Source organism: Peromyscus eremicus, chromosome 1, assembly GCF_949786415.1.
Source record: "Peromyscus eremicus chromosome 1, PerEre_H2_v1, whole genome shotgun sequence".
Lineage (NCBI taxonomy): Eukaryota > Metazoa > Chordata > Mammalia > Rodentia > Cricetidae > Peromyscus > Peromyscus eremicus.
This window is the reverse complement of record NC_081416.1, coordinates 159,398,461-159,410,925: the sequence shown is the minus strand read 5'-3', so window position 1 is coordinate 159,410,925 and position 12,465 is coordinate 159,398,461. Positions and strand designations below refer to the sequence as shown.

Below are 12,465 nucleotides of genomic sequence, written 5' to 3'. Positions count from 1 at the left end.
GGGAGGTGGGAACTGGGTCTCTGGATCTAGATCCAGGATTTAAAGAGAGCCCCACCCCCACCAGAGTGCAGCCCAATCAGAATGTCAAATTGCATAAACAGAGCCTTCATATAATTTTGAAGCAGTGAAGGATGCAGAAGCCTGCCTATGAAGGCGCAGAAGTCTGTTTAGCAGTGTTCTCCATACAGTATTTATTGAGGTCATACTCGTAACCTCTGTATCAGGAAAGCTGAGGTAGGGCTGTTGAGAGTTCCAGGACAGCCTGGGCTACAGAGGTGGGGTTCAGCCTGGGTTGCAGAGTAAGTTCCAGGCAATCCTGGAATACAAAATGGGTCCCTGTCAAAAAACAAAAACAAAACAAAGGAAATAGAAATAAGTCTTTTTAAAAAGAAGCAAAAGAAGCCGGGCGGTGATGGCGCACACCTTTAATCCCAGCACTCGGGAGGCAGAGCCAGGCGGATCTCTGTGAGTTCGAGGCCAGCCTGGTCTACAGAGTGAGATCCAGGAAAGGCGCAAAGCTACACAGAGAAACCCTGTTTCGAGAAACCAAAAAATAAAAAGAAATAGAAAGAAAAGAAATGAACTGGGTTGGGAAGACGTGTGCGTGACTGAGGAAGTCCAGGCGCGTGCTCAGAAGTTATTTTAAGATTGACAGCTCGCAAGGCTTGAGCCAAGGCCACGCCTGGAAAGCGGCGGCGGCGACGTCACGGCGCCCGGAAAGTCCGCGAGAGTCTGGGGTTGTTTTCCTCTTCCCACCCTTCCCCGGGCCTTCCGAAGCCCCGCCCCGCCGGTGACGTCACACGGCGGCGGTCGGGCTATAAAGGCGGCGGTGGGGCTCCTGCGCAGATTGACCCGGATTCGACCTGTGACGATTGCATGCCAGACCCCGCTCGACCCCGCATCCCTTGGTCGGGACACTGCTTGCCGCAGCCTGTGACACCTCGCGTCCCCGAGCCCCACGCCTGAGGGCGACATGAACGCGCCGGCCTTGCGAGACCTCCGGACCCACGACCGCGACCGCTTCTGGCAGCCCGAACCGGCGCTCCTGCCCCCGGGGTGACGCGCAGCCCGCCGGTGCGTGGGGGATGGGGCGGCCTCGGGGGAGGGAAGCTGGGAAAAACCCCGACCCCGGGTCTAAGTGTAAACTCGACGATTGGAGGGAAGGGGGCCGGATCTAGGACTCTAGGACCTGTGTAGAGCCGGGTCAGTCAAGGGAAGGACTCAGGAGGAGTGGCCGGGGTCCAGAGGGAGGCAGGAGAAGGAACTAGGGGCGTGAACGCATAAGCCGGAGGGGAGAGGGGTCCTCAGACGCCAGACTCGCAAGTCGGAGGAGGGCCGGGCAGGAATGGTTGACAGGGCTGAAGAAAGGTCCAGGAGGGTGGGCTCTTGGTTGTAAGGTTGTAGACCCCGGGGCCCAGACTGTGGGGTATTGAGAGAATGGAAGCAGGTGACGCGGGTGGGTGTGAGCAGTGCTACTAGGAATCTCATGTTGCTACTGTGACTATTTATATGACCATGACTCATGGCTGTGGCATGATATGTTCCCAGAGTGGCTTCTAAACAATTTCTCCTTTTGATAGCCCAGACACATGGCCCCAAGCCCAAGACCCCAGCATACCCTGCACTGGAGGGATGCTCACTCCTTCTACCTCCTGTCTCCACTGATGGGCTTCCTCAGCCGGGCTTGGAGCCGCCTGAGGGGCCCAGAAACCCCAGAGCCCTGGCTGGCAGAAACACTAACAGCAGCAGAGCAGACAGAAGCTAAGACTCTGCTGACCCCACCCCTCGTCCCTGGGAACCACCTTCCTCGGCGGGAGGCCGAAGAAACTGGAGCTCCTCAAGAGGGTAAAGCAGCCCAGGGGCCCTGCCTTGATGTGCAAGCCAGCAGTTCCCCTCCTGAAACTTGGGGGCTTTCAGATGGTGAACACTGTGAGAAGCAAGAACAGGATGGCCCTAGAGAGCAGGAGAGGGAACACACAGCAGCCCTGCCTGTGCTGCCGCCTAGCCTGCAAGGTGCCGATAAGAGCCTTGGGGAGGTGGGGGCCGGAGGAGAGGCAGTGACTGAGCTGGCTTATCCCACTTCACACTGGGAGGGCTGTCCCGCTGAGGATGAAGAGGATGGTGAAACTGCGAAGAAGGCTTACCTAATTCCAAGACACAAGCCCAGCACTTCTGAGTATTGCCCAGGGGAGGCAGGACCTCAAGCCACGGAGGGAAAAGGAACAGAAGATAAAGCTGACCCGCCCAGCTCTCCTTTAGGCTCCCACTCCGGAGTCTGGGAGTTCCACTCTGGAGAGGGCTCTAAGCAGGAGGGAGAAGCCGACCCAGAGGCACACAGGGCAGGGCAGGATCAGCCTTGTCAGAATGCAGACGCTGAGGAAGAGGGAAACCCTGAGGCTTCATCTTTGTCTGTCTGTAGTGGGAAGGCCTTCCTGAAGTCCTGGGTGTACTGCCCAGGAGAAGACACCGAGGACGAAGACAGTGATTGGGGGTCAGCTGGAGAAGAGGAAGAAGGCCAGGCCTTGTCTTCCCCTACCTCTCCTGCACATGCCTTCCTTAATACCTGGATGTGTCGACCAGGAGAGGACACAGAGGATGAGGATGACAGTGATTGGGGGTCAGCTGGAGAAGAGGAAGAAGGCCAGGCCTTGTCTTCCCCTACCTCTCCTGCACATGCCTTCCTTAATACCTGGGTGTGTCGACCAGGAGAGGACACAGAGGATGAGGATGACAGTGACTGGGGGTCAGCTGGAGAAGACAGTGTAGTTCAGACCTGTGCCACCCCCCATACAAGTGCCTTTCTGAAGGCCTGGGTGTACTGCCCAGGAGAGGACACGGAAGATGACTCGGAGAGTGTGGTTCCAGATGATTCAGAAGCAGCTGCCCCAGGCAGGAGTCCTTGCCTTCAGGCCCAGGGTTGTCAACCTGGAGAACAGACACAGGGATGTGTGGGAGCAGACCCCTCTTTCTTTCAGGTGGCCTTCTATTTACCTGGAGAGAAGCCAGCACCACCTTGGCCTGAACCTAAACTGCCCCTTCGACTGCAAAGGAGACTCAGGTTGTTCAGAACCCCCACCCGGGATCAGGACCCCGAGACTCCTCTACACACCAGAAAGGTGAGGGCCAGGGGGCTGCATTCCTTTTCTAAGAACGTGTAGCTCAGGAATTTGCAGCCATAGTGCTGGGACTACAATAAGATTCCAAAGTGCTATTTTTTACATAATATATTATTCATACAAAGGGCTTATATTCTGAGTTAGGAGGAGGGGCCTGAGACCTGAAATCCCTAAAGTGGGGTGCTGGAGGTGCGCACTCCAGGGACCCGTGTGTTGCAACTTCTTACATGGGAAGGCTGCGTTCACCCTGCTGCAATCTCCTGTAAGAGGCAGGGATAGTGGCAGTTGTGGCTCCTGGTGTCAGGGTGAGTCAGGGGCAGTCAGGTGGCAGGCAGATGACTGTTCAATACCAAGTGTTACTGCAGGACTAATTTTTATTTCTGGCCTCTGCCCATCTGTCCAGGTGCGCTTTTCTGAGAGAGTCACCATCCATTTCCTTGCTGTCTGGGCAGGACCAGCCCAGGCTGCCCGCCGAGGTCCCTGGGAGCAGCTCGCACGAGATCGGAGCCGCTTTGCCCGCCGCATTGCCCAGGTGGAGGAGAAGCTGGGTCCTTACCTCACCCCTGCCTTCCGGGCCAGAGCCTGGGCACGCCTTGGAAACCCACCCCTCCCACAGGCCTTCACCCCAGCTCCTCCACAGCCCGGGCCTCGCTCCTCCTCTGAGGCCACGCCCTTGAGCCAAGCTGTGACCACACCCTCTGCCCTTCCCAGTGAGGCCCCTCCTGCCAGCCTGGACTTCGGTGGAAGGCGTGGCTAACCCCAAGTAGTTTCCTGTTATTTATTTATTTTTAATAAGAAATAAAGCCTTTTGATTTATAGTGATCAAATCGTCAGGGTGTATTGGATCTTCAAGGGAGGCAAAAATGAGTTCTGGGTCCAAACCGAAGTTTAAGACCAGCCTGATCTACATAGTGTAAAGTGACACAACTAGTCCCAGCACTTGGAAGCTGAGGCAGGAGGATTGGCATGAGTTCCAAGGACTGGCAGGCGTAACCCATGGAGGACAGCTGCCTCAAAAAAAAAAAAAGGGAGGGTGGTAGATGGAGCAAAGCCAAGCCCGACGACAGGACTAAAAATGAAGCCCACTATTATGTGCACTAAAAATAGAAGATTTATTAAAAGACAAGGCCAGGCACAAAGGGGCACGCTTGCTATCCCAGCACCCCGGAGGTGGAGGCAGGAGGATGGGGTGTTCGAGGCCAGGGTCAGCTACGTTGTTGGAGATCAGACTATCAAAAAACTAAAAAGAAAGGAAGCATGGTGTGAAGCTTTCTGCAAACGCACAGGACAGCTGGTGAGGGATGATATTTTATTCAATTACACGCCAGTTTCCCATCGAAACTGGATAAGCAGATAGCGAAAGCTTGGAGCGGGCAAAGAGGATACTGGAAATCCATAGTGAATATGTTTGGGGCCACGCGGCCGAACTGGAGCACCAGGTAGTCCGCTGATGAGAAAATCAGGAAATAGGATTTAGTTAAACTCCGTCCTATGGCGCCACCACGCAGCTGCACACTTACCAAGCTAGGAAACTCAAGGAGCCTAGAGACTACATCTCCCAATAGACCTTGCGGCAGCGAGGCTCCCGCCCTCTTTAGGGACCGGCCCACAGACGTAAGTGGGAGTAGATGTTCTTAATGCCCCCTTTCCGCCCCCAAGGCCAGGTCTTCGGGTTGCTAGAGCTCACGTAGATCGGGGTGCACAATCTGGAAGTTCTTGACCGAAGCTCGCGTGACGCGACCGTGAAAATTGAGCACGTAGCCGCCGCTCTCGTCGCTCCAGGATGGGGCCTTGTTGTGCAGTAGGAGCGGCCCTTGTCTTGCACCCTTTTGTAGACGACTCGGTATCGAATCCTGATCCTTGGAGATACAGTAGGGGCATCGTTTGTTAGCCTACCTGCAGCCTGCCTTTAAGTCCAGATGCACGTATTATTTTATTTATTTACTTATTTATTGAGAACAGTGTCGCTAGATTGCCAGGTTTACCCTTTTGTGTTTTTGGAGACGGTGTCTCTGTGTAGCCCTGCCTGTCCTGGAATTAGCTCTGTAGACAGGGCTGGGGCTGTAATTTCTTTTCTTAGAGGATGGGTTTGAGAAAGCACTTCACACAGAGTAACGATCACTATCACGGTTATTATTACTCTGTCCACTGCCCTCCCGAGGCAGATCCAATGTCTTGAACACGGAAGTCACCATCTTTGATAAAGGAGTGAGCCCTGAGCCTCCGCCTCCCAAGTGCTGGGATTGAAAGAGTGTGCCACCACCTACTTGTAATTGGTATTTTATATTTTCGATTTGCAGCTGGTACTTGCTGTTTACCATCTACCTTTTGTTTATGACTATGAATGGAGACCTTAAAGATTTTATCAGGATTGTGGTGACTTTTCTGAGGGAGAGTTCTGACTTCAACACTGTGGTCAGTACTTGATTCTCCTTGGTGGACTTTAGAGAAGAATGCATGAGAGTACTGAGCAGACAGAAGAAACTTCTTTCACCTTTGAGCTTTGGAAATTCTCACCTCTCTTTCCGTGCTGATTCTATATCTCCAATATTATGTATGTTACTCCCTAGATAAATTTTACATATACATATTTGCAAAAATTATTGATAGGTAAAAAAAATTATTGATAATTATTCATAAAGACATACAGGTCATTATGTATAATCTGTTATGCATACATTGTTAGACACAGTTTGAAAGTGGCCAAGCTTAAACTGGTTGGTGGTAGTGCATGGCTTTAATCCCAGCATTTGGGAGGCAGAGGCAGAAGGATCGCTGAGTTTGAGGCCAGCATGGGCTGCAGAGTGATTTCCAGATAGCCAGGGCTACAACACAAAAACTGTCACAAAACAAGAAAAAAAATTCTTTTTTTTTTTTTGGTTTTTCGAGACAGGGTTTCTCTGTGTAGCTTTGCGCCTTTCTTGGAAGAAAAAAAATTCTTTTAATTAGATGTAATATATGTGTGCTGGTATATGAGGATTATGTGCCTGTGAGTGCAGTTGTCTTCAAAGCCCAGAAGAGGGCAGTAAGTACCCTGGAGCTACAGTTACAGGCAGTTGTGAGCCACCTGACATGGGTCTGGGAAGCAACTCCAGAAACTGTTTTGTTTTGTTTTTGTTTTTGTTTTTAGACTGGGTTTCTCTGTGTAGTCTGGCTGTCCTGAAACTTGCTCTGTACACCAGGCTGGCTTCAAACTCACAGAGATCTACCTGTCTCTGCCTCCCAAGTGCTGAAAATAAAAACAATTTTTTTTTAAAAAAAAAACAAGGTCTCACTCTCTAGCCCTGTCTATCTTGGAACTTGATAATTAGATGAGGCTAGCCTCCAGCTTACATGGTCTGTCTTTCTTCTCCCTCTGGGAGAGCAATACATGCTCTGCTAACCATTGAGCCATCTCTCCAGCCCTGGACCCAGAATTTTGAGTCTCTAGTCTTTACTTCCTGAAGGGACTCTGGCAAAGCCATTCAATGTGACCTGCAAGTCATGGGTTCTAACCCATTCTCCTCTCTTAGTATTGCTAGTCACAACCTTAAGACTCACATTTTGTGGCTGGACTCTCATCCTCTGCTTCCGCCTGTCAATTCCTGGAAGTATCACAGTCATTTTCCGAGGTCCCCGGAACCCCAAGACATTGCTTTCCTGCAGGATTAATTAGATTATATTGCAGTTAGCAGAGCTCCCTGTGCTTTCTTACCTATTGGCACCCCCATTCGTCTAGGCCCCTGCCAGGATACTCACATAACACACAACTCCCAGCTTCTCTCTGATCCGGGTACTGTCTGGGATCCAGTAGTTCCTCTCAGGGTTCATCCCATTATCAAAGATGGTAAATTTCGTGCCCAACATATTGGATCTGCCCCAGGAGGGCAGGAGGGAGAGTAACAGAAACCGAGATGGTGATTGCTACTGTGTGTTCAGTGCTTTCTCAAACCATCCTCTAAGAAATCACAGTCCCAGCCCTCTGATTTTTGTGTCTTTCTAGCATGCTACATTGACTCCTTGGGAACCCTCTTCCATCTAGGAAGCAAGAACTCACACACTCCAGACCTCTTTCCCCACAGGAACTGAGGGGTACCAGCTCTCTGCCTATCAAAAAGCTAAACATCTTAAATGCCAGCCTGTATTCTTGGCATCCAAAGCTTTCATGTGTTTTCTTTCCCACCTGTGGAAATACAACCTGCAGAACTACAAAACCCATCAGGCTTTAGTGCAGGTCCTGTGTTGTGCACTGCGGCCTCTTGGGAAATGAAGTCCATTTGCCTGTCTCTCCTTGGCTCCTGCCACCTGTTGCCTCTCCACATACTAGGAGCGCCACGCACCAAGAAGGCTTCACTTACCTAACTTTGCCCACAAAGTTGTTCCCGTTGCGAGACATATCTCTGGGATCCAGAGAGATGAGATAATTTGAGGTTTTGCATATTTTCCTTTTCCGCCCAGCCAGAAGGAAATGCTGCAGATCGGAGAAGAGACTTCAGGATTGAGTTTTGACATCTGTCTAGAGCCAAGGTCCTGAACCCAGCTCTGAATAAGGGAAGGACTATTTGTGGAGGCGAAGAAGGCCGCACTGGGAGGAGACAGGTCAGCGGGAGAGGGGTGTAGCTTAGCTATAGAATGGAAACGCTTTGAGGGTCCCAGTTTACACCAGGATTGGGTGGGGTTTGGCCACCAAGAAGACTCATTTGTATGGACAGAGAAGAGACTCACTTAACTCAAGTGGGAGGGAGGTGTGGTGGAATGGATAAGGCTTGGCTATAGGGTAGGAAGGACCTGAGCTACTGTGTTCTAAAATGTTTGAAGTGCTGAGGTGGGCAGGACTTAGACCTGACAGGTCCTAAGTAAGTGACACAGGCCCGAGTCCAGGGGGAAACAAAGCCTTGAAAGGGTCTCACGGTGTTGCCCTGGCTGGCTTGGAACTTATTTAGAAAGGGCTGGCTTCCAACTCAGAGGTCTCCAACTCTGCTCCCCAAGTGTGGGGGATTAAAGGTATCTGCCGCCACCACCTGGCTCTTTTTAGTTTGAAACAGTGTCTCCAGTTAGGTCAGGAGGCTGGCCTGGAACTCCTCCTTGCTCTCCTGACCCTCTCTGCCGCCAATTCCCATATATGATTAGGTTTACAGTTTGATGCTACCACATCTGGCTCCAGCAATTTTTAACCTTGTCCAAAAAGGGGAGGGACATGCTGCTCAAAACTGGGGCTTGTCTTCCTCATCTGTCACCCCAGTGGGAAGGCTCCCCACCACCAGGGCTGGAGCTTACTGTCACACCGTCCTCGGCCTCCTGGTAGAGATAGTAGGAAGGGAAGAAGCCCTTGTCCATGCCATGCTTGTTCCGGATGATGCGACACTGTACCACGTGGTCTCGAGGGGCGGGGAGCAGCACATAAGCCTCTATGTCCTCCCCCAGCCGAGGGCCCGGGGGCCGGGGCGGGGGGCAGGTCCAATTACAAGCACTGTGCTTGCATGGGTCCTTATTGTCTTGCAAGACCTTGGACGCCCCTGGGGCGCTGTCTGTCCCTGTAGACGTGGAGGAGGCCTCGGGGCCCTCTTTCTTCTCCAGATCTTCATCCTAGCTCAAGTGCAAATCCACGAGGGAGGGACAGTCAGCTTGGCCCTGCAGACTGATCGGCTGTCAGCTAAGGGATGACCCTTGAGGACCCATGGCTTCTTGTTGGTCAAGCATGTCAGCAAACCCACCCAACCAAGTTGGCCCATCTGCTGATGAGTCAAATGTGCAACCTCATTAGCTCACATGAACTGTGAGATCATACTCTAGAACCTGTAAACCCAGAGATCCTGCCAAAACATGCCAGGGAGGTTGTTGGGGCATTACTGAGTAGTATAGCAACCCTGCCTAGACTCTCCCACTGAGGGGATCAGGTGTATTTGATCCTAGCAAAGTATTTGACCATGTTTACTATAAAATGAGCCTTGCAAGTCACACCTTTAATTACATCACTCGGGAGGTTGAGGCAGGCAGATCTTTGTGAGTTCAAGGCCAGCCTGGTCTACAGAGTGATTTCCAGGACAGCTAGGGCTGTTACAAAGAAGATCTTCGAAATTTTGCTTTATACTCTCTATAAGTTGGCACCTGTCCACGGGTATTTGTTTTTTAGGGGAGAGAGTCTCTTTATGGAGTCCAGATTGGCCTTGAACTCTCAGCCCCTGGCAGCCTCCTGACTGCAAGAAATGCAAGCATGCACTGCTGGGCACAGATTTTCACCACGGTTGTTGCTCCTTCAGCCAGTCAAAGGCCCTGTAGATTGGGCTGCAGATTTTGAGTTCCACCTACCCCGAGGCCAGAGGCTGGTCTCCTTATTTCTGTATCCTTTTGTGCTGTGTTTTCTTCCTCCTCACAGGATTCCAAGAGTCCCTGAACCCTACCAGAGCTCACTGAAGCGGCCAGGGCCGGACTGGGTGCCTTGGCCTCAAAGGCAGCATCCTTGGATTCAACCTCTTCCTCTTCACTGATCCCTAAGGGGCAGAAGCAGTTACAGGTCAGGACATCTGAGTTGGAGTTAGGGGAGGATCAGCACTGTCAGCTAGACAGGACAGGAACTCCAGTTCCCAGCGGCTCTGCCTGGCTCTTCCACTGACCACCCTCTGTGCACTTCCTATGCACATGGAACCTACAGAGATGAAACCTACGTCCTCATCTCCCAGAGTCAATGTCTCACTGTGTGGCTCTGGCCTCCCCTGAGACCGATTTCTAGACAGGGCTTCCTGTGAACACAGAGATCCACCTGCCTTTGCCTCCAGTGTTGGAAATAAAGGCATGTGTCACAATTCCTGGTCAAAAGTAAACAAGTTAAAAAAAACAACAAATAAATTAAAGGGCTGGAGGGATAGAGTAACAGTCAAGGGCACATTCTGCTCTTGTAGAGAACCCCAGTTCAGTTCCCAGCTCTCAAGTTTCATGGCTCTCAGACACATCCAACTCCAGCTCCAGTGGGTCTGACTTCCTCTTCTGGTCTTTGTGGGAACTGCACTCACATTCACAAACATACACAGATGCACATACACAAAGTAAAAAGAATTTAAATAAATAATCTGATCAAGGCAGTGGTGGCACATGCCTTAAATACCAGCACTTGGGAGGCAGAGGGAGGCAGATCTCAGTGAGTTCAACGCCAGCTTGGTCTCCAAAGCCAGTTCTAGAACAGAGAGGTCTACACAGAGAAACCCTGTCTTAAAAAACCAAACTAAATAAATAAATAACCAAAATAAACCAAAATAGCAGGACAGTGGTGGCAAACGACTTAAACCCCAGTGCTCAGGAGGCAGAGGCAGGTGGATTTCTGTGAGTTCAAGGCCAGTCTGGTATACAGAGCAAGTTGCAGGACAGTCCCCAAAGCTACACAGTGAAACCCTGTTAAAAAAAAAAAAAAAAAACCCAGAAAGAAAGAAAAAGAAAAAACAAAACAAAACAAAACCATAATAAGTAACCTGGGTGTGGTGCAACAAACCTTTAATCCAGCACACAAGGAGGCAGAGGTCAGTGGATCTCTGTGAGTTCAAGGCCAGCCCAGGGATACATAGATATCCATTCCATCCTTCCTAAACTCAGTTTAAACACATGCATTTGATGTGGTGATGGTTTTACATCTGAGTACACTGTGTGACAGGGACTAGACACCTTGACAGATGACCTGGGAGACCCACGAGTTATGATATCCCACATGAAGCTGTTAACAAAGCAAGAATGACAAAGTGTCATGTGAACCAGGGGCCAGATTTCACTCCCCTGTCCCCGAAATTACCAGGTCCTGGGGAGGCTAACCAGCCCCTGCAACGGGTTGCCAGATGTGTCTTGGGAGGTGGGGGAATGACCGGGATGTCCTCCATGGTCACTTCCTCCACATCTGAATCTGAGCTGTCTGGGAGGTAGCACAGACGGTGGACCGCAGCGCCATCACCCTGAGTATACACTAGAGAAAAAGGACTTTCAGATTTGGGGTCCTTTGGTACAAGAGGAGGAAGCTCTGGACCTGACCCCAATGTCAGAGGAGAAGCACCCAATCCTGAACCTCTAAGGACGCATGCCCTAAATATCAGTGGCCTAAGATTACCTGCTCCTTTGGGTGGCAGAAGGGGGGCCCGCTGGCCACCACCATCTCTGACATAGCTCATGGAGCCCAGGGCACTGGGGGGCCTGGAGGGCAGATGAGCCTGTGGTACATTCTCCTGGAGGAAAGGACTCCCAGCACCTGGGAGAGAGTGCAGAGAGGCCCATTTTAAAAGGATCTACTGAGTAAGGCAGGAGGATTGCCTCAAACCCTCCACTACATAACAAGTTCCAGCCTCTGAGAGCAGGGGACCATCACCCCCCAAAATTCTAAACAAAAACTCAGTAGTAAGGAAAGATCGGTTGCATGTAGCCCAAGGTTTTGACTCTTTTTTTTTTTTTTAAAGATTTATTTATTTATTATGTATACGGTGTTCTGCTTGCATGTATGCCTGCGGGCCAGAAGAGGGCACCAGATCTCATTATAGATGGTTGTAAGCCACCATGTGGTTGCTGGGAATTGAACTCAGGACCTCTAGAAGGGCAGTCAGTGCTCTTAACCTCTGAGCCATCTCCCCTCCCCCCCTCCCGGTTTGGACTCTTATCACCACAGAAAGCAAACAACATGGACTCCTGTTCTACCCGCAGAACTTCTGTCTTTGGGCACTCCGAGTTCCCTCAGACTCTACTAGGTTCTGACAAACCCAGTCGCCGGTATCTTTTGGGTCTGGTGCTCCAGTTAGTCTAAGCTCTGCCTGCTTATTGTCAGAGGACTGGGTAATCTCAAGGGCCCAGCTTTATTGGAATGGCTCCTGAGAAATCCCCAGCCCAATCAATTTTCTGCCTGGGGATCCGCCAGAACCCACCCCTGTTCCCTCATAAAGGCCCACACTCAAGTCCCATTCCTATCCTCTACCACAAACTCCCTATCTGGATGCAATTAGGCCCCTCCAGTCCCATTAGGACACTTCCTGACATCTACAAGGCCATCCCTCTGGCAGCCAGCACCATCCACCCAGTTCCTGCCCTGGGCCTCACCAGGCTCCACCCTCCAGTGCTCACTAGGCCCCGCCCCCGAGTCCCCATAAATCCCTTCCATCAGACCAAATCCCCAGCTGCTGTCACAGTGGAAGCGAACATCCCGACGCCTTGGTCGCCGGTGCCTCAGGGAAGCATCAGGGTTGGCCTGAACCATGAGGGGCTCCTGGCGCTTCCTGCGCTGCTTCTTCTCAAGTAGCTGTTGCTGAAGGATCAAGAGGGGATGTGAGGTGGGCACAGGGCTGGGGTTGGCCTGGGAGAGTCCAGGTACCCTTCCTCCATTAGGGTCCCAGATACCCAGTCCTTGCCC

At 51.5% G+C, this 12,465-nt stretch overlaps 2 protein-coding genes across 2 annotated transcripts in view; one reads left to right on the top strand and one right to left on the bottom strand.

The window, feature by feature from the left end:
- The first annotated feature begins 810 nt into the window (after nt 1-810).
- On the top strand, nt 811-3,943 carry Ppp1r15a (protein phosphatase 1 regulatory subunit 15A). The gene is made up of 3 exons (XM_059276712.1): nt 811-1,074; nt 1,581-3,116; nt 3,520-3,943. Exons 2-3 carry the CDS (start codon nt 1,590-1,592, stop codon nt 3,871-3,873), a joined length of 1,881 nt encoding a protein of 626 aa, XP_059132695.1. The 5' UTR covers nt 811-1,074; nt 1,581-1,589; the 3' UTR covers nt 3,874-3,943.
- Nucleotides 3,944-4,379: 436 nt separating this feature from the next.
- LOC131921988 (tubby-related protein 2-like) overlaps nt 4,380-12,465 on the bottom strand; it is a 9,678-nt gene continuing 1,592 nt past the window's right edge. Inside the window, exons 4-13 of the mRNA XM_059276730.1 lie at nt 12,222-12,360; nt 11,182-11,319; nt 10,873-11,040; nt 9,405-9,586; nt 8,373-8,681; nt 7,454-7,566; nt 6,855-6,969; nt 6,657-6,755; nt 4,804-4,975; nt 4,380-4,563 (exon numbers count right to left, since the gene is read on the bottom strand). Coding sequence (XP_059132713.1) covers nt 4,430-4,563; nt 4,804-4,975; nt 6,657-6,755; nt 6,855-6,969; nt 7,454-7,566; nt 8,373-8,681; nt 9,405-9,586; nt 10,873-11,040; nt 11,182-11,319; nt 12,222-12,360 — 1,569 coding nt within the window. The 3' untranslated portion in view covers nt 4,380-4,429. The remainder of the gene's footprint in view (nt 4,564-4,803; nt 4,976-6,656; nt 6,756-6,854; nt 6,970-7,453; nt 7,567-8,372; nt 8,682-9,404; nt 9,587-10,872; nt 11,041-11,181; nt 11,320-12,221; nt 12,361-12,465) is intronic.

What these genes read in the sequence shown, in the direction of transcription:
- Ppp1r15a (XM_059276712.1), top strand. Translation starts at nt 1,590, where the DNA reads ATGGCCCCAAGCCCAAGACCCCAGCATACCCTGCACTGGAGGGATGCT. An exon ending in CTCCTCTACACACCAGAAAG is followed by an intron (nt 3,117 to 3,519) that starts GTGAGGGCCAGG and finishes CCATCTGTCCAG; the next exon opens with GTGCGCTTTTCTGAGAGAGT.